General features: G+C 39.0%; 1 protein-coding gene across 3 annotated transcripts in view; it reads right to left on the reverse strand.

The window, feature by feature from the left end:
- LOC118272459 (protein trapped in endoderm-1) overlaps positions 1–24,854 on the reverse strand; it is a 68,650-nt gene that overhangs the window by 21,946 nt on the left and 21,850 nt on the right. For all 3 annotated transcript variants that reach the window (XM_050693439.1, XM_035588990.2, XM_035588988.2), the window contains exon 2: positions 8,383–8,656. In XM_050693439.1, coding sequence (XP_050549396.1) covers positions 8,383–8,512 — 130 coding nt within the window. In that variant the 5' untranslated portion in view covers positions 8,513–8,656. The remainder of the gene's footprint in view (positions 1–8,382; positions 8,657–24,854) is intronic.

Here is a 24,854-nt window from a genome sequence, read left to right on the forward strand (position 1 = left end):
CATGACAAATGCTTCTGAGTCATACGACTATTATCACAGTTTATTACAAACAGATGTACTTATTGCTAAGGAATCTCTAAGATTTTATTTATTGACTTCTGCTTTAAATCTTGAAAGCTGTTGAACAAAGGAAATACTCCACTAACGGTCCGCTAAAAGTTATAGTGCTCAATTCTAAGCAGTCTAAGCTTCTAGCTTCTATAAGATATAACTACGTATACCGTAGAAACAGTTTCTAATCCACTAACAAAGGCTGTCTATTTGTTGCAATCTATTTATAGGTGAGTGCTGAGTACATAGTACATAGGGGGTGTTATTGTGTGCGGATGTCCCTCGGCGCGGCTAATTGCCACCGCTTAATATACTTCGTAGCAAATGGGAACACATCTAGCCACCTACTGAAGTACTGGTATAGGGTATATCATTGTATTGTTGAGGATATGACTCCTCGTCTGCCTTTAGGGAGGAGAATGGCTTTTCGTTTAAGGATATTTTATCTTTTTTGGTAAAAGGAAATACCATAGTAAACAAACTATTGGGAATGCGTTTTTGGTCATAATAACCAGTATGGTTGTGTTTCTTCCACGTTGCAATGGATTTTCCTGTGCGAAACCACAGATAGAGTTAGTAAGTAGTTGATAAAGGTATAGCTGTTTTATTGCAACATTTATTATAAATAAGTATTATAAGCCAAACTTTTTTGTAAACGGTTTCGATCCCCACCACCTCCTATAAAAGCGGCCGCTCAGTTGCATTCGTTCACTTGCTGCTGGGTCGTCGAGTAGAAAGGTGGTTGGCATCGATACTGTAAGTCTGTTCCTTTTTGCTTATCATTATTTTTCTGATTTTGCTTATAATTAATTGTGCTGATTTTGTGTTGGAGAATTAACGGTTGTTTTGTGTTGTTTACTTGAATTATTTTAGGTTATAGTGAAATTATTGTTAAATTAAGTTAATTTATAATAAAAACTAGTTAAGTTCGTTGTAATCTGTCTTTTTTTTTAATATTTAACACTTCTGGTTGCTAAAATCAGAAGTGGGATAGGATTTCGCTCACAAATAGCCTTGTTAGATAAAAACAACCGTTAATTTTCATAATTATGCCACGTGCTTCTGGTGAACGCTTGGTGGAAACTCCGCCTCGGACTGAGGTGAATCGTAGTCGTCGCAGTGAGTCTTCGCGACGCGATAGGCACCGTTCGCGGTCACATGGCGATAGATCTCGCGTTCGGTCGGGCCGTAGAAAAAGCCGTTCACGATCTCGTGGTGGCGAAAGCCGCTTGCGCACGCAACGTGATAAAACGCGTTCTCGTTCACGCTCGCGCCGTAGTGAGACTCATCGTGACCGTTCGCGGACTCGAGGTGCTTCCCGTTCGCGTGAAAGGTCTAGGTCGCGTTCCGTTTATTCACGTCACCGTCGGAGTAAATCACGATCCTACCCTCGGGAGTGTACAGTGAAAGACACCTTAAGTGCAATTATGTCGCGACTAACCGCGATAGAGGAAAGTACCGCCAGTGGTTCGCATATTCCGTCTACCCACCGTGGCAGCACACCTCCTTTAGAAAAAAATAATAGTTCTACAACGCGAACACTTGCTGACGCTATTGGTTTGCTAGTGAATAGTAAGCGTAGTAACAGTTATTACGTGTCAAATTTCGACCCGGCCATAAATAATTTTGAGGTGTGGTGCAACGAGGTGGAAAGGGCTAGGCTAGCAAACCGTTGGGATGATTTTGAGTGTTTTTCTCGCGTAGCTCATTGCTTGAGGGGCGATGCAAAAGCCTGGTTAAATGATTGGAGCACGAATGATCGCTCGTGGTCCAACTTTGTGAAGGAATTTAAATCCCTGTGTCCTCAGAAGGTCAACTATGCTCAGATTCTTCATGAAGTCATAAACACCACTTCCGAAAGATTCCTATCGTATGCTGAGTACGCACGTCGTTCGTTGCTGCGCTTACGTGTGATCAAAGGTTTGAGTGAGGAACTCGAGGTTCAAGTAGTGATACATGGTATCAGTGATGTGCAGGTACGCGCAGCAGCGACCAACGCTGATTTAACAATTGAAAACCTTGTTTCATTCTTGTCCACCTATGTTAAGCCCGCTCGCAGGTCTGATAATAATCGTAACCCAGACAAATCCGTTCCGTCTAGCTCTAGTATGACCAAAAAGCGCCACTCCAATGGATCGGCTCGGGCTGATACCAAATGTTTTACTTGCGGTCAGACCGGTCATTTTAAACATCTGTGTCCCAATAAACATAATTTTTCGGTTAAGCACAATGGACGCGACACGCTCGATAGGCGCGACAAGCACGATAACAGTTCCAGACCTGTTTGTTCTTTTTGCAAGAAGTTAGGGCATAAGGAAAGCGAATGCTTTATTAAAGCTAGATCCGAAGCTCAAAATAGCAGTAACAACAACAATCAGCGTAAGGTTAACCTGTGTAGTGAGCCTTCTAAAGCGAGTGATAACAATGACATATGTACAGCTGTAATCCAAGGTATACCAGTTGACGTTCTCATAGACAGTGGTGCGCTCAATGTGTCGTTGATATCATCCGCAGTCGTAAATTACTTCTCCGGTTCTCGAAAACCAATTAACTGCTCTCTCAAAGGAATAGGAGATAGGGGGTTTGTAGCTCGCGAGTACATTACTCTTACGGTCGAATTTAGTGAGATCGCACTTGAGGTCGACTTTGTTATTGTACCCGCATTATACATGAATACTCCGATCATTGTTGGGACTGATGTACTCAATCGTGATGGCGTTACGTTCATTCGCACAAAACATGGGCAGCATTTAACTCGTACTCCTGACAATGTTTTAAAGGTAAATGCGGTAACGAAGTGCGAAGTTGATAAAGTCAATACGCCTCTTAAAGGTGCAGAGCTTGCAAAGCTGATGGCTGTTCTTAGAGAGTTCTCATCATTTTTAATATCCGGTACAGCTACAACTACCGTAAATACTGGTAAAATGCACATCAGCTTAACAAGTGAAGTACCCGTAGCATATCACCCGTACCGTTTATCCTATCAAGAGAAACTTAAAGTCCGGGAGATTTGTCAGGATCTATTAGACAAAGAGATCATTAGGGAATCAAATTCCGAGTACGCAAGCCCGATCATTTTGGTCAAGAAAAAGGACGGTTCGGATAGAATGTGCGTAGATTTCCGTGCACTAAACCGTATCACTGTCAAGGATAGGTATCCCCTACCTTTGATTGACGACCAAATTGATCGGCTTGGGGGTTCGAAGCTGTTCACATCTCTCGATATGGCCTCAGGATTCCACCAAATACCTATTGATGAAAGCTCCATTCACAAAACGGGTTTTGTAACTCCTGAGGCTCATTACGAATATTTAAAAATGCCGTATGGTTTGTGTAACTCTCCGACTGTTTATCAGCGGATCATCAATAACACTTTACGTAAATTCATAGAATCCGGTAGTGTACTTGTCTATATTGATGACGTTTTAATTATAAGTATGTCAATCGATGAAGGTATTTCTTTATTACGTGATGTTTTAAAGACTTTGACTCAGGCTGGTTTTTCTATTAATTTACGGAAGTGTTCGTTTCTGACCACTGAAATTGAGTACCTAGGCCGCGTCATCAGTCATGGTCAGGTTAGGCCGAGCCCACATAAGGTCGAAGCGTTACTCAAAGCGCCTATTCCCTCTAATGTGAAGCAAGTACGCCAGTTCTTAGGTCTTGCGGGATATTTTCGGCGATATATCAAAGGCTACGCGACCAAGACCGCATGTATCTCGCGTCTCACAAAGAAGGACGTAAAATTTGAATGGGGTCTTGATCAAAACCAGGTCCGCAAAGATATCATTGAGTGTCTTACTAGCGAGCCTATACTTGCGATCTTTGACCCGACCCTTCCTACCGAACTGCACACTGACGCCAGTAGTGCGGGGTACGGTGCTGTACTGATGCAGGTTCACGCTGACGGCAGCAAACGGGTAGTGTCCTATTTTAGCCGAGTAACTCAGGGCGCGGAAGCAAGGTACCATTCGTACGAATTAGAAACGCTGGCGGTCGTCAAGGCGCTGCAAAATTTCCGTCACTATTTGATCGGTGTAAATTTTAAGATCATTACCGATTGCAACGCCTTGAAGGCCACCGAGCGCAAAAAGGACCTTCTACCACGGGTTGCACGCTGGTGGATTTACCTACAAGATTTTAATTTTGAGATCGAATACCGTAAAGGCGTCATGATGGGTCACGCAGACTACTTAAGTAGAAATCCACCAACGTCATGTGTCAATAACATAGAGAGACCGCTTAACTGGGCACAGATGGCTCAGTCAGCTGACTCTGAGACAATGGACCTCATCCAGAAACTTAGGGAAGGACGTTTAGATTCGCGACGCTATGTATGTCAAAATGATGTACTTTACTATCGATACTCACCAGTGGGAGAAGAGTCACGCTTGTTATGTTATATCCCTAAGGGCCACAGACTAAGCCTGTTGCGTGTCTTCCACGATGAGCACGAGCACATCGGTGCTGATAAGACTTATGACCTTATTCTAAAGTATTTTTGGTTTCCCGGCCTTAAACAATTTGTTAAAAAGTATACGTCCCATTGCTTAATCTGTATTTCTAAGAAACGTGTTCCAAGAGCCCCTCGTCAGCCCATTACATCATGGGAAAAGTCCGATATCCCGTTTAATACAATTCATGTCGACGTATTAGGTCCTTTACCAGAGTCCAACGGATATAAATTTGTTCTCATTCTAGTAGATTCCTTCACTAAATATTGCTTACTCTACCCAATGTATAGGCAGGATACGAATGAATTGAAACGTGTTTTCTACAATGCAATATCTTTATTCGGAACCCCTAAGCTCATAGTTTGCGACCGTGGTCGTATGTTTGAAGCGTCAGCTTTTACTAGTTGGGTATCTGAGATGGGTAGTGCTATTCATTATATAACGCCCGAAATGCACCATTCTAATGGGCAAGCCGAGCGTTATGTAAGGACTGTTTTGAATTTACTTCGTGTTGAGAGTAACAATAAAAATTCTACTTGGTCCGATACTTTATATAAAATACAATTAGTCTTAAATATAACAAAGCAAAAATCCACACAATTTTCGGCTTTATATTTGTTAATTGGTACCAACGCGACCACTCCTGTTATCCGTGCATTGATCCGTGATGTTGCTGTCGAAGACCCCAGCCGCAACCTAGAAGCTGTGCGAGAACTCAATAGGAGCCTCGCCAAGGCATCACTCGATAAAAATCGCAATGACCAAGATGCGCGGGTAAATCGCCAAAGACACCCGCCAAGAAAGTTCCAGGTTGACGACCAAGTTTTCGTCATTAAATACTCGCAATCTGTGGGAAAACTTGATCCTGGCATGAGAGGCCCGTATAGGGTTATAAAGGTTCTTCCAAGTGACCGTTACGAACTAAAGTTACTGAGCGGAGCCAGAGGTAAAACAACCCAAGCCGCTGCTCAATATATGGTACCCTGGAAAGGCGAGTGGTGTCCTGAGAGCTGTGCTGCTTTCTTTGATAGTAAGTTTTGATAAGAATTTTTTAAAGTGTTTCTGAATTGCAGTTCTGGCATGATTGAAGTGTGTGCTCGATCGCGAGTGTGAGGTGGTGTGCCTCGCCGGTTGAGGACGTGCTGCCTAAGTGTCGGCAAGCTCACGAGGTCACGGGAGGCAGGGCACTCTGAGTGTCCGGTTGCAGCAGGAGCGTGGTGTGCAGCGTCCCTCGTGGTGGTATGGGCGCCACCGCAATTCAGGCGCTGTCCTGGCAGGCTTAGTCCTGGTTCACGTATTACCGTGGTTCGGGCGCTGTCCCGGTTCAGGCACTGTCCTGGCAGGCTTAGTCCTGGTTCACGTATTACCGTGGTTCGGGCGCTGTCCCGGTTCAGGCACTGTCCTGGCAGGCTTAGTCCTGGTTCACGTATTACCGTGGTTCGGGCACTGTCCCGGTTCAGGCGCTGTCCTGGCAGGCGTAGTCCTGGTTCACGTTTTTAACGTGGGAACTTGCAAGTTCAAAGTATGAGTCTGAGAGAGACTTTTGTAAGATGATGTATGCCTATTTTTGATAGAGAAGTGATTTTATCTCCAGTGCGAATGCTTACTTTCTGTGTGAGGGCCTTGTTTGTGTGAGGTATGGCAGAACAGGCAACGCTTTATGTTGTCAAAATTTACTAATATCCGGTTTCTTACACAGATTGCGATGATGATGACTTTGCCGATGCCAGTGGACCCTCAGGTTCAGCTTCTACGGGTCCTGCTAACGCTTCTGCAAATCCTACGGGCGAAGACGGGGAACGAAGATTCCCCAGTCCTCCAGAAGATGTCTCCGGTGCAGCCGAGGACGGTGCACGGTCAGGAGAGGCCGTATAAGCCAAACTTTTTTGTAAACGGTTTCGATCCCCACCACCTCCTATAAAAGCGGCCGCTCAGTTGCATTCGTTCACTTGCTGCTGGGTCGTCGAGTAGAAAGGTGGTTGGCATCGATACTGTAAGTCTGTTCCTTTTTGCTTATCATTATTTTTCTGATTTTGCTTATAATTAATTGTGCTGATTTTGTGTTGGAGAATTAACGGTTGTTTTGTGTTGTTTACTTGAATTATTTTAGGTTATAGTGAAATTATTGTTAAATTAAGTTAATTTATAATAAAACTAGTTAAGTTCGTTGTAATCTGTCTTTTTTTTAATATTTAACACTTCTGGTTGCTAAAAGTATTATAAATACCTTTGTTTAAAATTATTATTTCCCATTAAGTATGTTTTAGGCTGATAAACATTACTGCTGTCATTTTCCTTGACATAAACATAATGCATTAAATAATTTTATTGCTCTTCCACTTTATACCGTAAAGAAAAAAATTTTACCTATTTAAGTCTACACGCTCCTCTATTTGTTTTGAAACCAAAAAGGAACTCTTATAAAGCTTCTCATTCACGGTCCGATTCATCCGACTTATTTGACAAATGACATCCAAAGTGTGACCAGTTATAATAAATAAAATAAATTAATTAATTCCAGCTACACATTCAGCGATGCGTTTCTGGTGTTAGTCACGTCCTGGTCGTGAATGGGCCCATTCATTGCACGAGCTCTGTAAGGGCAACAGCCCTTGTGTTGTAGCAAGGTTTATTACCATTTTATGACTTTATGACATGAGGAATTAGACGGCAGTGCTCATAACACAGAGACGACTCAAATAAGTTCGGTTTGGAATCATTTCAACAACGCGGCAACGCTACTAGTGCTGGCATGCAGCAAAAATATGATCTAACTGTATGTTTACTTACAAATAAAAAAAACATAACTGCTACTTCTTCAAAGTAGTCATAACACTGCAATAAAATTTTATGAACACGCACGTTCCACGATTGGGTTAGCTACCGACTGCGCAATTTAGCGTGAGCTATGAAAGTACCTTGTTCCTAAACTAACTACTGAAATTACCTAACATCCGATATTTTAAGATCAGTTAAAAATACGAGTTATATTGGGATGTTATCAAAACATATCCTTACCACCTCGAGTAGGTGTATATTAAAATAATATTAATTCAAACATCGAGTAGGCTAGTGATGTGCACCTTATGTTTGTTTACGCAGCTGGGCATCCTAGCGCGTCGTTCCCTGGTCGGTATCGAGTCGTGTAACAAACCGTTTGATGTCCGATTACGACCGGCACTTAGCGTTTTATGTTGCGTTCGTGTTAAGTGACCGATTATTGAACGCTTTCTAGTGATAGCAAGTACACCGAGCAGTAAACAAATGCATGTTTAAAAATCCCCGTCCAAATATAAACTTAAACCTTTGTTAGTAAAGTTTAAATTCCTAATCCGTCAGCACGAGGACTTTGTGCTGTCGTGATCTAATTTACGGGTTGAACTTAAAAGGTTCAATTTCTATTACGGAAATTGTTTACACTTCTTTTATGTACGTAAACGTATTACTTGCAAGAACATCTTTGATTTTACAGCGCCGGTCATTTATAAAACAATGCAATGATACATCTGTGCAACCATTAACAAGCAAAAGTTTCTCAAGTTTTCTGAAACATTTGTTTTAAAGCAAGTCATCAGAGTGCGCATCATAATTCTTTATGTATATCTGGAAATCCATTTAACACTAACATCACTTCCAAGTGTTTTGAAAACAAGTTGATGAAATATCAGCGATGTATAGAACTTTGAAATGTAGTTTATTAGGATATGACACATTGTTTGTACAGCGCTGCGTCGCTGTAAACAAACAGTGTTTCAACGCTTTCCTCGAATACTTGCATCGGGCAGCGGACATCCAGCGTGCACAGTAGAACGGCCTATAAAATCGGTTACTGTAAACACAACATAATCGATAAACAAGGCAGTGTAAGGTAACCTACCGACGACTCCGACGACACTAAAGATGCAGGCGCACGCTGCAGCCAGCACCGTGGCCTCTGGCGGGTAATGCGTAATGTTTTGGTCCATGTTTGTAATGTTTTCATAAATATCGAACGATAACTCGGACATAGTTAGGCACTTCACTTTCACTTCACTATTCAGAACTTTAATTTTGAATTTTTCTTTGACATTTTATCTTTTTAATCTTGACATGGTGCTGTCAAAAGTTCCTTCCAGCCATGACGTAATTGCACAAGGAGCACTGCATATAATCTGTAACAAAGTACAAAGATTAAATTACACAGTTTTTGTGAGCGGAGCACGTGTTGTTAGTCATAACATTACCGACACAAAGCTACTTGGTTGAGCTTCTTAAGGAAATGTCAAGGAGATCAGTGTCATTAACGTTATGTAAATTGAATTATAACTTTTTGTCATCAAATTCAGTTTGTCTGTAGGTAATTTCGCAAGGGAACCAACCCGATAAATGAACAGCAGATAATGAAATTGAAATTTGTGCTTCATGAAGTGTTTTGCTGGTTATCAGTAGATATTTTATCGAAAGCGTATCAACGCGGACTGCCCCTCGGAGCTTAAATACCAACAGAGACGGAATGTAGGAAAATGAGGAAAAATGTCGTCGGTTAGTAAATAAAATTTCACACTTTTTACACAATGAACAAGACTACGAAACTATCGAAGTCACCTTATTGACAAAGCAAAGCTAAACAACTGTGATGTCGGCGGACACACAGTTCTGAATGTTCACCTCACCGAATACTAGTGCGGGCAAATTTTTAAGAGCAAAGTTCAGTAAATCGATGTAAATGTTACGCTAACGGGATAAGCTGTAGAATATTTGTATAAATATAAATAGATTAGTTCCAGCTAGTGATACGTAATGTAACGGAAGGCTGGCTGAGTGCGGAGGTATTTCGAGCAAACAAGTTGATCTCACTCCATCGCTATGCCCTCCCAGATTTTATTCGCCCTCATTACGTTCATAAATATAATAAAATATTGTTATGCCAATCATTCGTTGTAGGAGGTCCGTTATTTATACGTCTAGGCTAGCACGTTGAGTCATTCGCAAAAATATTTATGGTCCTTGTTATGTAAACATATAAATTTAAGCATAAAACCCCCAGTCAACCAATCATGGCTGACGTAAACGTGGGCAAATATAAAAATATTATTCATAGGAGTTCTAATGCGTCTGAATCTGAAGATAGCACGTTGATTATGTATAGTGCCTGTTGCAAGAGCAAGGTGGGACTTTATATGAGTTAGCTTCAAGATACAAATCTATTAACCGCCGAATTCGAATCGCCGGTAGCAGTGCGACAATCGCCGCGTCGTGTGTCGCGTAATGCTGCTCATGAATATGAGCCTCTAGCATGGCTTGAAACTAGTCGAGTTCCTCGTCAAATCATTACGTGAGTAAGCCGATAACATAATAATTAAATCTACTTACGACGAGTACACACTACATAGGATTGCCGAAAAGCTTCCGATGCAAATAAATAGCTTGTCTCTAATAAGTGTTCCAGTTCTTCCTTACGTCAATATCACGCTATTTCCTCGTATTTTTCTTTGAGAACTAAAAAACTAGGCGCAACGTCACGCGGCGCCGGGTGCGGGCATTAGCATGGATTTACATGACGATACGAATCACTTGTGTATGGAAAGTATAAATTCTCATAACTCGTCTTGCAAACGCACGCCTGCCCACTGACACCATTATAATAATATCATTTGAAAGCAGTTCCGTTACAATTACACGGATTTTCCATTCTGATGATTATTTAAATACTTCACAACCAGCTTTTCTTTACAACCTTTTTTCTCAAACTGCTTACTGGCCACCGATATCGTACACATGGCCACGTTCTTTTTATGATTTTGAATTTGATTGCCCGCCAATCCAAGGCGTCTTGTTCGTAGTGGGTGGACAGCAAAAAAACTATGAACAATGAATATGTTTTATTTGGTTCGCTACATCTGTTGCCGTTTTCGGCACTCTACGACAAGTCCTATGTAATTGGCATTGTGGGATCAAATCCTATTATTCAGATTAATTTCCACAGCATTAACCGTTTTTGAAGACCAATATCAAACCTCATTAAGCTAAGACCATGTCATTTGGCGACTGTAACGAACACAAGGCTTCTTTTGTTTACGTTGCAATGGTCACCCATCGTCCCTCAGCACCGATGTGAATACAAACAGCTATAATTATTAATATGGCCGGTAATGACCGCTGCCCTGTTAAGTGGCGACTAGCTGATGACTTCTCATCCTTATTAAGACTATGTTCTGAGAAGGAACCGATCATACGGGTTTCGTTAATCAATTCATTAGTGCATTGAGATGAAGAGTAATGATGTTTTAAATAGTGTTGTGATCGATGGGAAGTGAGGAGGAAAGGGTTTGTTATGAGATCTGGTTAATGTAAGGGTTGAATGAATACCCAATAATTATAGATGACAAATGATACAAGCACTTAACGAGGAAGCTTCTAAAACCCACGTATTCTTGAGTTACGATAATGAATGTTTTAGAGCTGTAAGGACACGATAACAATTTCAAAATGAATTTGTTTGCCAGATTTTTCGTTAGCCGGTACGAATGAAAAAATATTAATAATGATTGTAACAACATCGGTAAAGACAACCGAATGCTCGGCTGGAACGGATCCGGCTGGTAATGATCACATTCTTATTTTAGTCTACAGACATAATAACGTTTGCAACCATTTACGTGCGCTGCTGGCGCCGCCGCCACCGCCGCCGTCTAACCACTCGTGTGGGGAACTATTCGGATTTCATAATAACACTAGGTTATATAGAACGCCCAGTATAACTAGGCCTACGGCGGGTGGCAGAACTAACTTTCGATATAGAGTTAGTAGTACTTTTGGCAGGCAGCACGAGACAAGTGGCGCCACTAGGAAATGCCAAACTAGGCTGGAGCTATTACAGCAACGTTAATCCGTATTGTCTCACTTTGTGCGTGTTGTTAACTGAAAGTTTTACAACTCTACTAAACCGTTATTGTTTTCCGTCGTCCGTAAACGTCAAATTAAAGTTGTGCAGCCTTTATTTCTGTCTTCTTTATTGGAAGTGACATGAGATTTATTGAGTGTTACCCGTTTACCTACTTAGTGGACGATATTTATGACCATTTGAATGTCTAACGCTCCCGTGACTCAATTATTCACAGATAAATGTATCAATGGCATTATTTCAGGAACGAGGATACAAACTAATTTGAATTCGGAAACTCGCGTCTAATCTACGAAAATAAAGCTTTTTCATTTGGAATAGTTCATGTTACTGGGAAGCAGTTGTTTATGGACGCACAACAACGCACGCAACGTTGATCTGACAATGCCGCGTAAATCATAACGTGTTATATCGTCATCTTGAAATTTTTACGACTCGTTAATTAAATCGCAGCATAGTGCGACTGCGCGACTGTTTGTATCATTTTCTGCCACATTATTAAATACAAGATAATTATTTATTGTTGTTTGTGTGTCTCGTTAACTTTTATGAGTTTGTTGCACATGTACGGCGACAGTATGCAATTATGATTGCAGTTTCGCACTCGATGACTTACCCGACTTAATGTACTACGTCCTCTAGTTGGGGCTGAGGGCGTCCGTAGAAGTCCTCAAGAAGTCGATCGCGGCACTTCTCCAATATGGTCTCAGGACGAGAGCAAAGTAACGTCTCTTCAGTTGTAGCTTTAATTACCAGTTTAGTTGAAATTAGCCGACGCGTTTAACGCATCATTAATCGAAATGATTTCTAAGATATTCTTTATAGGGGACGTCAAAGTGTGTTAAGACGATAGGGAAAATGTGTGGGCAAATACTAGGAAAGTTGGAAGTTTGACAAAACAACGCAAGTAGAGATTTAGTATGGTAATTTATAATGACAAGCAATATTTGTGCCATGATAACAGACTTACTACATCGTGTTAACACATACCTACTGGAAATAATCAAATAGCGCGGGTTAATGACAGATGTCAATCTAATTTCATCGAGTGCTCGATGTTTGCACACATCACTAATTTACTAAGAGCTTCAATCGATACGGGGGCGTCACTGGCCGCGGTGTGAGCGCCAAAAATGGCTGCAGGTGACGTCACTAATTTGATAACACGTCGATTGTTTGATGTGTTAATTAGTTAATCTTCCTGACGGTGGCGCTTCTCGGCTTACACTGATAAAGGGAAACTAGCCTTTACCAGTAAACGCTTTGATGGTACGAACTTTGTGGAAATCGGTTGTTTTGCGGGAAAAACCATCAGTAATGGTTTTATTGTAACTTAACACAGTTTCAAGTTCACCCTGTAAGTAAGTTGCTCATACGCAGACAGACAGACTCACGTACCTAAACTAGGTACTTAATTTTCAAAATAATCACAATTTTCCTGTTAGCGACAGCAAAAAGTCGAATCAATGTCGCGAGTATCTTGTAAACAAATGCGCAGGACGCGGCCTTACAGCGTGATGTATGGAAAGAGCACATTTCCACAAAAATATGGCATCGACCTCGAGTCGACCACCGATTAATGTGCGCCTCCTATAGATAGGCCACGTCTATTTAAAACCAATCATTTTGTTTACCAGTGCCGGTATTCGGTACTATGGAAATATTTAAAAATGTACCAGCTGATACTAACTGTATGTAGGTACAAGATATTTATATTCTAGCTTCTATGAACCGGTGCGTTTCGTTGGTAATTGGTGGGTTCGGTCATGTGATCCTGGATTTGATTCTCAGCTTGAGAATTTTTTCTGTGAAATTAGATTTTCAGAGTCTGAAACTCTGAATGCTTTTAGTACGAGTCATAAAATTAAATTAGATCTGCTTATCCGTTGCTTAGTCAAGTGCAACTACTTGCTTGTTTAAAGTCTAAAGAATATGCAAGGAAGTCTACAGACCAAGCAAGAAGAAGCATTGGCAAGGCAGAAAAAGGTCTGAAAAAAACAATTTTAACAAAAAAAAACCGACTTCAAAAAATAAATATTCCAAAACAAATTAATATGCACTAAAAAGTAAAAGAAATAATTGCGTATTTTTCAACAACTTAATAGATCAACTAACTTTACTAACTCATCACACACATTATAATGTAAGTAGGTACAATTATTGTTACTTCTGGAGTCGGTGTCAGCCAACTAAGATGGGTTTGTTATTTACCTAATATCACAACAAAACATTACAGTTTTACACCAGTTGTAAGTAGGTACTTAACCACCACTCCGCCCGTGCCGTGCTAGTTGTTGGCGTTTCCTAGGCTGACACCGACTCCAAAAATAACAATAATTGTACCTACTTACATTATAATGTGTGTGATGAGTTAGTAAAGTTAGTTGATCTATTAAGTTGTTGAAAAATACGCAATTATTTCTTTTACTTTTTAGTGCATATTAATTTGTTTTGGAATATTTATTTTTTGAAGTCGGTTTTTTTGTTAAAATTGTTTTTTATTTCTTGATTTTTAGTGAATAACTTATTTGAGTATGGGTCGACTTATTAAACGCGCTACTCATATGAGACAGTGCCGTTTAAATGAATAATATTAATATCTATCCATATTGACGCATAATTACATTACTTTCAAATGTATATTAACCTGATACCCTAACTTATGATCTGCTGAGCCGACAGCTAACAGTTCATAAGCTACATACATAGTCAGTTGTAAAACACACAAACAGATTAGATACCCACATAGGTATACAGTCATGTAACTCAGACAGCACATCAAGCTACCCATCATTCTATACCAGATATACTACTATCTGTCCTGAATTTTATGGCTACTGAGAAAGATAAGCTAGTATGCATCACTTCAACATAAACGCAGAGCTCATTCTGCTCATTTTTAAGGAGTTCCCTGGATTATCTTCCACATTTATGGTCAGACTTTAAAAACAATTATATGGAACCATACTGCCATCGTACTCTTTCAAACACAAAAAGAATTTCTCAAATCGGACTATAACTGCCAGAGATATGCATTTGTCAAACACAAACAGATTAGGTACCTGCATACACATGTAAATCAGACAGCACATCAAGCTACCCATCATTCTATACCAGATATGCTACTATCTGTCCTGAATATTATGGTTACTGAGAAAGATTAGCTAATATAACGGGTGTCCCAATAAGAACGCAAGATTTAAATTTGGCGGCATTCGAAGTATCATTGTTTGACATTTTAATACATGTTATTTTTTGTTAGTATAAGGTACGAGGTTAGTAAAAATGGAGCGCTACACCCAAGAGCAGAGCCAGGTCTAGCGCAAACAGTCCATCATGGTGTTCGGTATCGTAAAATGATAACCAGTCTTTTCGTACCTCGAATTGAAAAAATGGATTTGGAAGGTTTTGGTTTCCACAAGATAGCGCCACATGTCATACAACCAGAGAAACAATTGAATTGCTGCATCAGTCATGTCCCGGTCGTGTTATTTCACGTTTTGGAAACCAGAATTGGCCGCCTAGATCATGTGATTTATCACCATTCGACTTTTTCCTTTGGGGTTTCTTGAAGTCGATGGTTTATGCGAATAAACCGACGACGACTCAAGCCTTAAAAGGAAATTGGACGCTGTATTAATGAAATACCGCATCATTTATGCAAAACGGTCATTGAAAATTTCATTGAAAGATCGCGTATGTTTCAGCAAACCAGCGGCAGCCATCTACCCGATGTATTGTTCCATAGATAACCTCATCTTCTCTACTTTACGATATTATAAAGCTTTCACGATTTTTTTAAAAATATCTGCGTTTTATTTAAAATTTAAATCTTGCGTTCTTGTTGGGACACCCTATACATCACTTAAACTCAAACGCAGAGCACATTCTGTTCATTTTTGAGGAGTTCCCTGGATTATCTTCCACATTTATGGTCAGACTTTAAAAAAAATTACATGGGACCACACGGACATCGTACTCTTTCAAATACAAAAAGAATTTCTCAAATCGGTCTATAACTGCCGGAGATATCGATTAACATACATAAAAAAAAAAAAAAAAATACGGTCGAATTGAGAACCTCCTCCTTTTTTTGAAGTCGGTTAAAAACACGAACAATCGTAATCTACTTTTAAATGACTAAACAACAACTCCTTATATCGTTTGAAAACTTAGAATCTTTCCCAATCACTATACATTTTCTCCACTACATACCGACATAGTGAGGAAAAAGGCTGACTACTGAGTGAGCCCATTATTTCTCCAAATAATTACGAAGCTACTCCCCTAAAGTCGACCAGTTTGTGGACACAGTGTAAACTGTAGCTCAGTGGACAAACTGTCGCCCGTCTGTTTGAAGGCTGTTACATTGACTAAGATATGGATTAGGCCATGAATTTGTTGCTATAGACACTAGGGAACTACTCCTAAGTGGTGTTTTTAGACTTTTAACTTTGGTGCGAAATGATAGAGTTCAGAATTTAATGAAATTTAACAAAAATATTGACATAAGTACTTTTAAAAGGAGTTTCTATTTGCCACTGCCTCATTAGTATAGTAGTCCAGTCAATTTAGGAATTCACCTCGGAATTCGAGATACCCAGCTGTAATTTTGTATATACTTGTATTTAGACCCCCTAAAACTTGTCTCAATACCATTCTTAAAAACTAATTATGATATCTCGTTCAAACCAATTTTCGTTGAAAGTTTTCATTAAAATCTACAGCATATATTTTGTTTAGTTTTCTTACTAACTTATTTTAAAAGTTAGGGGGCAGGACACATTCGATAGACCTCATTTTTCCACTTTGGAAGCGTCTATCTTTCAAACGATTGATTTTGACGAAAAATGGTTTTAGGAACCATGACGTATTTTTTTATGTCCTATCCATAGACAACCATCACGGATAGGTTAGACGAAAAAAAATTTTTTTGAAGAGATGCAGTGACCGCGCGCTCTCCGCCCTCTATCTCGAAAACGGTTCACCGTATAAAAAAAAAGTTTATACAAAAGTTGTAGAGAATTTTGTATGCTACAATATTGCTATTGAATACAATTACCAAAAACCCATAGGAAATGAGATATTTCAAAAAAACCGCAAAAAAACGATTTTTGGGCCCTTTGACCCTGAATTTTAAGGGTTGCTTACACCCTACCATATGTAGGTTTTGAGACAAGTTTTAAGGGGTCAATATACATGTATATACAAAATTACAGCTGGGTATCTCGCATTCCGAGATTCTTACCTAATTTAACCTTATTTGACTGGACTATAGTTAGTTGCTATGAGTTGCACAGTCAATCCAAAACTCAACTGCGTTAATCCAAAAATTTTTGTTAATTTAGAAATTATAGGCATTACCAATCAATTTAGCTCCGTTGCAACTTGCAAGGCCTCCAGAATTGACTAGGTTTTTAATAGAGTCAAAGGCATCATTATGCTCTATAGTCTATAAACGTCAAGCTTGATTATACTCATCATAGTCATCAACTGCCGTTAAATCACGTAAATAGTCGAGGATACTCGACTAATTTCCAACCTTTAATATGTTACGCTACGCGACAGTTGTTATACGAATCTATAATTAATTTATTGTGCGTCGCCGAATTTGTAAAGGAAATCATCAATTATTATGCTGTGCCTAATATTATTACAATATACGTCTAAGTAGGTGTACCTATGCTATGTGCAAAACCACTTGTGAGTTGTGATTCAAAACCCCTTTTCTATATATAGCTCTATGACATTAATTTCGTATCTAATTGGGAAAGAAGTCCTTTAAAAGTATTCGTAAGTATTTACAATAATTTTCCTCAATTCAATTTAAATAAATTTAAATAACTATGCAACGCACAAACTCACTGCAATTAATTTTATCTGCAGTAAATGTGGTTATTGATATTTTTTACCTGTATAACCTATTAAATATTAATAGATACCTAACTATAACTAAATGACAACATGTACGTATTATTATATATTTGGTAAATAAAATGACCTATAATTTCCTTAATCGACACTAATTTAAGTTCATATGCTGCACTGAAATGCATAAGATACTAGCAAACCCCGGCGAACTCCGTTTCGCCACCAAATGGGTTTTTCTCTTGATTTTTTTGCTTTAAACCTCACGGTGCCCGAAACCTTTCCAACGAATGCAAAACCGTGGAAATCGGTTCGTGCGTTCTGGAGTTATAGCGTCAGGAAGGAAAATCCGACTTATTTTTATATAATAGACAATACACACATTATTTAAAAAGATATATTTGGGACAAGCCCGTAACAATTACCCAACGATTGCAACTCCTGTAAGCCAGAATACAGAAACAATGAAAGTGAGTGTGTCCATGAGACATGAAAAACTGTCTCAGTAATGAAATAAATCGGAAAATATCATGAGAGTTGAAGGAGAAGAAAATGACATGAAAGCTAGTATGGATACCTAAACTACTGACTAAGGGTACTGAGACTGACCCTAAAAGGACTATTTGTAGAGAGACACAAACGAATGCCACATCAATAATAATTAATTATAATGACTACTCTTACTGAGTTCGTCAGACGAATTTTATTAATGTAATCGTGATTCAACGTAAGAGTAATAAACACTTAACAGTTTCGACGGAAACGGTTAATCATCGATACGATTAGTGATTGATACATTTTCAATTGTTTTCCCGGACGTACAGGATATTGGAACCGCCTACAATGTGGGCTTGAAGGCGATTACTGATAGTCTAGTCGAAGTATTTGATAAGGTTTACAGAAACAACGGAATTTGTCACATGTCTGTGATGAATAATTTTGACATCAATAGGTAACTGGAAAAGTGTATTATGTATAAAGTTAAAAAGTACCTATAACGAATAAGGATTTGTTAAAGTTCGCTAGCAAGAATGATGTATAGTCACCAAGAAAGGAATAATTAAAAAAAAAAAATAATTAAGTGAAGACGGCGTATTAAAAGATGATACAAATCATTCTAGAGATTTCTCAGACCAAAACGCTTGTGCAATATGTTTTAATCATTAAAACAGTGTTACAATTGCACACGGTACAACTATCTGCATATTTTACAACTTAAACACATGTTAGAAGTTTTTGTCTGCATAAAGTACTTATGATCATCAATTACTTGTGCATACAAAAATGTCTAGAGCTCTAAGACTTTCAAATCTCCACACATGCTGAGTCATTTCCTGACTGAATCACTTAAGTGTATCTCTTATTATTTAAGTTGACTCATTTCGGTAGGTGTGGCCTAACTGCGGTTTTTGAAAAAGGTAGAAAACCATTACTTGTGAGTCAATACAGTCTAGACTGTATTTCGCCTAATTTATTCTTGTCGTACAAGATGAATTAGCCAATTTGTATTGGTTTTGTTTTAATTGTATGTCTGAATGTAATTATGCTCTCTTTAGTCACGGAATTTGTTTGGCTTCTGTTTTGTCTTGTATTGTAAGTCATGCACGATTCTTCGGTTGAGATGCAGTGCTCTGCATTGATGACAAACACTACTTTGTTATCGAAGTCCCAAGAGATAGCGTCAATGTTATTGACAGAGGTTTAGGTTTTATCGCAGCTAACACAATTACTGGCGTGCACTTATCTCACACATTTACTCCGAATCTAGATCTACGCCAACTAGAGCTTTTACATCGAAGGTTCACTATACTCACATTTCTGGTTAATCTCACCGGCAAGGAGGAAAACAGAAAGGATTATAAAGAATCTTGTAAAACAAACAATCGGATATATTCGGATAATAATGGCAAACATTTTATATTAATACCACACTAATAATACACATTTGGGTTCTGTGAATATTATTTAAAGCGTGATTGTGAAACCGTATGACGCAGACACGTAGACAGCTGGACGCTCGTGGTGGCTGCTACGGCACAAGTGGAAGGTATTTTCAGCATTAAACATCGATTGGTTCCGATACACGGCATGCTCGGCAGTTACATTACGACAGAATTAGACCAGCATCGACATTGTATTACTCAGCCTTTGGCTATGGACCTTAAACATGCTACTAATGTGATCAATTTCATGGATGCTAATGTTCGTGATTGGCATAAACAGTACCTCATAAGTCTGGTTCGTCATAAGGATAGTTTGTAGCAACGATGTAGTGCTCAAAATTATAAATCTGGTATGAAATTGGCAAGACACTTAGACTGAGACGAACTAGACTAGGTTATTTCAATATAAACAAACAAGTCGGAAGCAGTGTAGAACAGGAAGGAGCTTCGTGACGCACACAACTTAGAATTATGGAGGTTGATCAGTTTCCAAGGATAACAAAAGCAAGTGATCTAAATGATGGACGAGGTTCACAAAGGAACAGTGTTTATATTCAAAGTTGTTGCCATGATGTAAGTACACCAAGAGGAAACAGATAACAGATTACTCGAAACATTTCAAAAATATAGTTTATCCGCTGCCCATGAAGATGTGACGTATGACGATACCAATAATAAATCGAAAACAAAATGTACTATTTGTATCAATCCTAAGAAATACATGGCTAACAATAAACTGGAAAAATGTAACGAACGAATAGAGAAGCGTGGTAAGTCGGTAGCAGAGCCGCGGCGCGCTGTGGATACGTAAGAAATATTTGAAAATAAACTACATTTAGATTGTACGTAGAATAATGTTTGCAGTTATAAAATAAGCGTTCGATGTGCGCCGGACCGATGCCGGTACGAGAACATTGAACATTACTTTTCGTCGACTCGACGTACATGAAGAGTTTTTTATACCTCCGTGCTTTACTACTGGGAATGTACCTAATGGAAAAATCTGTCTTACAAACGTATTGAACACTTTAATAAAACTAGTGTAGACTACATTATCTAGGAAATTAAAGTAAATGCCTAATTGGGAGAGGTCACTAAACGTGCGGTGGATATTGCGAAGAATCATTAATGAATAGTAACTGTTGTTGACACATTGGGATTTTTAGGAGGATAAATAATTAAGAATAAATTGGAGCTGACGAATTACTGGCTCATTATGAGTTCATAAGTTATCAGCCCATTTTCATACGTATCAATCGTACGTACCTACATTTAAGTATGTTTACCTCATTTTGTCACCAAGTTGTGTTTTCCTTACTCTCATGTCAAATTATTTTACATTAGCTTCTACCAGTGGCTTCACCCCCATGAGATAAAATGTGGCCTATGTGTTATCTAACCCTGTTCCAAATTTTATCTCGATCCCTTCAGCCGTTTCGACGTGAAGGACTAACAAACAAATATACAAACAAAATTTTGCATTTATAATATTAGTAGGATAGATAATTTGACTTTTATGGCTCAAATTATGTTGTTACGAACGAGTCTATGTCGAAGGTCGCTACTTTAATTACCTAACTACCTATCATTGATATTTGAATTAATTGGTCCTAATTGCATCCACATACAGTGTAGTCCCTTTAGTACGACTTCGCATATCGACGCTGGAAAGGCAAAATGTATTAAGCGCCACTTTGGTCGAAAATGAGTTATATATACCGTTGGAATCGCCTGATTTTTCTCTTTCGAATGGTCTATGTCTCGCCTTAATTTGAGCACTTTGATGGCGGTTAATACACCGGTGATTTTAGACTTTTTCGTATATTTTTTTGTTTTAAATCCATTCATTTTTTTACTTTGGCTCATAAAGCGTACATGATAGTAACAAACTATTGATAAGTCATTTATACCTGCTTAAGTTTACAACTAGATTGGTTTTAAATCTCTTTACCTTTCCAATTTTCTAAAAAGTAACGCAATAAAACATTTTACAGATTGGCAATTATTATAAAATCTAAACATAAGTCAATTTACTTGTAAATAAAATATATGTTTTTTGCGTTTAAAACATTTTACTTTTCTGCATGTTACAATTATTTGGACGTTAAAACAATTTTATCCAAAACATTTTATTACTAAAATGGTTGATAATACAATTTTACCTGAAGCTATTCTAATGTGTTTGTAGCACTTAAATTAATTTACCTAATGTAAAATTAATTGCATTTGTGAGTTAACCCTCCCAAAAAAGATTGATAAATACCAAACTATGGTGGTTAGACGGTAGTTCAAGACTGTAATTCACCGAGACCGCGGCTGTTAATCAGGGCCGAGAGCGTTGCGCGGGCGCTTCAGTCACCCATGCGCTGTCGACGAGGGAGTTCACGCTCGCTGTCGCAATACACTGTTCGTAAATATGAGGAGTACCTTAGTTTGCAAACATGTAATGCCAAAAAGAATTTACCAGATACTGATATAGAAGATGTTGATATAGAAGAAGATTTTTAATTTTCCAAAATGTGATTATTTTTTATTATTATATCGTCACGATCTTTATCCCCGAAGGGATAGGCAGCGGTGCACATTATGCCACGTAACGCCACTGTATAATGTACACCCACTTTTCACAATTTATGTTGTAAGTCCCATGTAATAGGTGAGCTTATTGCCATACATCGGACACATTTCTAGATTCCATGCTATTACTGAGAAATTTTCGAAAAACCGAAAAAAGCTCAGCAATAATTCGCCCAACCCGGGTATTGCCCTTACCCAGCAATCGCACTTGCAACCACTCGGCCAAGGAGGTAGTCATTATTTTAATATAAGATTAAGTGAGATTATATTTTACACTTATAAGATTAATACTGATACAGAAGATTTTGATGAAGTTTTATGTTATCTATGTCTTGAATATGTTTCCAAAGTCTGATTGTTTTTCATTTTGTATTTGATTAGTATAAGTCTAAGTACAAGTGTACCTATTAACTTGTGATATCTGATCTCTACTAGGTATACTTAAAAGTATTGCCTTTCCATGTTCCGTACCAAAATGGCAAAACTGTTGGGCCTACATAGTTGAAACTTTGTAGGTTGATGTATTCTGGTAACCGCTATTTGGATTTCGAATAACAATTAATAAATTAAAAGGGGCACCCCATACATGGAACTGATTCAAAAAGTTTTAACCTATTCGTGATGGGTGTCTATCGATAATACTTTAAAAAAGACATTAAGGTTCCTAAAACTATTTTTCGTCAAAATCAATTATTTGAAAGATAGACGTTTCCAAAGTAGAAAAATGAGTGTCCCCCTCTCTAACATTTAAAATATGGGAGGGACAAAACTAAAAAAAAATAATATATATGCTGTAAATTTCATTAGAAACTTTCAAAGAAAATTGGTTTGAACGAGATATCATTATTACATTTTCAGAAATAATACTAATAGAACTCGTCCGTGAACGGTGGCGGTGTGCCCTGTATGGGCTGAGCACCGCCGTGTCCTCAGTGATATGGTCGGTGACGGCGACCTCTCGCGCCCGGCATTGGTTCAAGCAATGGTAAGACGCGAGGGGGTCTGGGATGCCGTCTCCTTCTTTTGCAAAGCAGTCATGCTAAGGAGGTGGGGCGCGTGAGAGAACGAACCTCCTCACGCCCCAGCCGTCGCGAAAGACACTCCGGGCGTCGGGGATCGCGCGACGATCTCCGGCCACCGTAAGTGCGGGTCTGCGAACGGCGAGCAAGGGTAGTTCGCCGCTCGACCAGAACCAGGCCCGTGCGTGCGGATCGGATCATCTTGAGCTTCTGGGCGTAACTTTATCGCTTACACTAAACTTCGGCTCTTATATAGAGTCGAAGGCACATCTGGCTGGTAGGAAGTTGGGTATCCTCTGGTGGGTGAGACGGTACTTTACACCGAAACAACTGCTGGGCCTGTACCAAGCGCAGGTTCGGTCATGTATGGATTACTGTTCTCACCTTTGGGACGGCTCGGCTAAATACCAGATCAAAGCGCTAGAAAACATCGAAAAGCGTGCCAAGAAGCTCATTAATGATGATGCGCTTGTAGAGGCCCGGCTTCAAAGCCTTGAACACAAGCACAAGGTTGCAAGCCTTTCCGTTTTTTACCAGATACATTTCGGAGAGTGTGCGGGGGAATTGCACAACTTGATTCCCCTAGTCCTTTCCATCATCGAACCACAAGACAATCGGCGAGGCGTCACCGTTTCATGGTAGATATCCCACCCACTCGCACGAAGCGCTTCACTTCAAGCTTCCTTGTGCGAACTGTTAGAGAGTGGGATTCTTTGCCGGAGTCTGTGTTTCCTGATGGGTATAACCTGGGTGTTTTCAAGGCCCGAGTGAATAGGTTGCTTATGGGCAGACGTGCTGCATCGTAGGCCGCATGATTACTTAATATCAGCCAAGATAGCGGCTAAACGTCGACCCATCAAACGTAATAAAAAAGTGCATTTTCAAAAAACGCAAATATAACTTTGTCGTTCATACAAACACTATGTATAACGAAGTTATTTTATAACTTTTATATTATGCCATCTACTTGCTGCTACGGAACCCCTCATGGGCGAGTCTGACTCGCACTTGGCCGGTTTTTTTAAGACTGATTGATCTCAGAAGTAAGTGGTTTATATTTGTTCTTCATTTTGCGATGAAAAGTCCTTTTAATAAATTTTTTTGCGTTATTTAGTTTTACCCGTAACTTCCATTATTCATTAATATTGTGAGATAATACTTAAAGCCCAGCGAAAACTTTAGCTTAATGCAAGATAAGACATTTTAGTTTTCATGGTCTGACTTGACAGGGCTTGATAAAACATTTTACTTAGACGTGTTAGTATGCTGTACAGAACATAACACATTTTTCTAGCTCATTTTTTGCAGCTTTTTGTTCGTTAAAACATGTTTTACCTGGACACGGTGAGTATGGTTAACTGACTTAAGTCAATTTTACCTAACCAAGATTATGTCCTGCATTGTATTAACTCCAAAATCTTGGACACGAAGACACCTACATTATTTTCTATTATTACATTTCATAGTAAACGTTATTCGTAATAACTATTTTGAGTTTCAATGAAAAAGCTCCAGTAATTAATTAGTTATGATTTTTTTTGCAAAATGTGAAACTTCAAATCGCTCTACTGAACAATTCACATAATGGCGGTTAATACATTTTGCCTTTCCAGCGTCGATATAGCGACCAACCGTTTTTAGCGACGAAAGTTTAGGCATTTGTTTGGTTTTAGTATAAACTTGCATTAATAGACATTCGTTTATTACGACTCCGCTTACAACGACCATCCGCTTTTAACGACCGAATTTCACACATAATTGTCCGGTTACAACGACAAAACGACGAGCGTTGCCGTGTTTACAAATAATTCATAGAAAATAATGAAATAAATGATTAGCTATCTCAACTATCGCCCCGCGCGACGCCTCTGATTGGAAATTGACTGTTTATTTTATGGCAGTACGTTTTTGTACGTAAATCCAAGTGACGCGATAAAACGCGAATAAAACCAGAAATAAACAAAAATTACAGACCATTTGCATTAAATGTAAAGTTGTTAGAATAGATTTACACTTCCATATAAGAAAGCGGTACATTATGTACGTACATTACACATCC

This window comes from Spodoptera frugiperda, chromosome 4 (assembly GCF_023101765.2).
Source record: "Spodoptera frugiperda isolate SF20-4 chromosome 4, AGI-APGP_CSIRO_Sfru_2.0, whole genome shotgun sequence".
NCBI lineage: Eukaryota > Metazoa > Arthropoda > Insecta > Lepidoptera > Noctuidae > Spodoptera > Spodoptera frugiperda.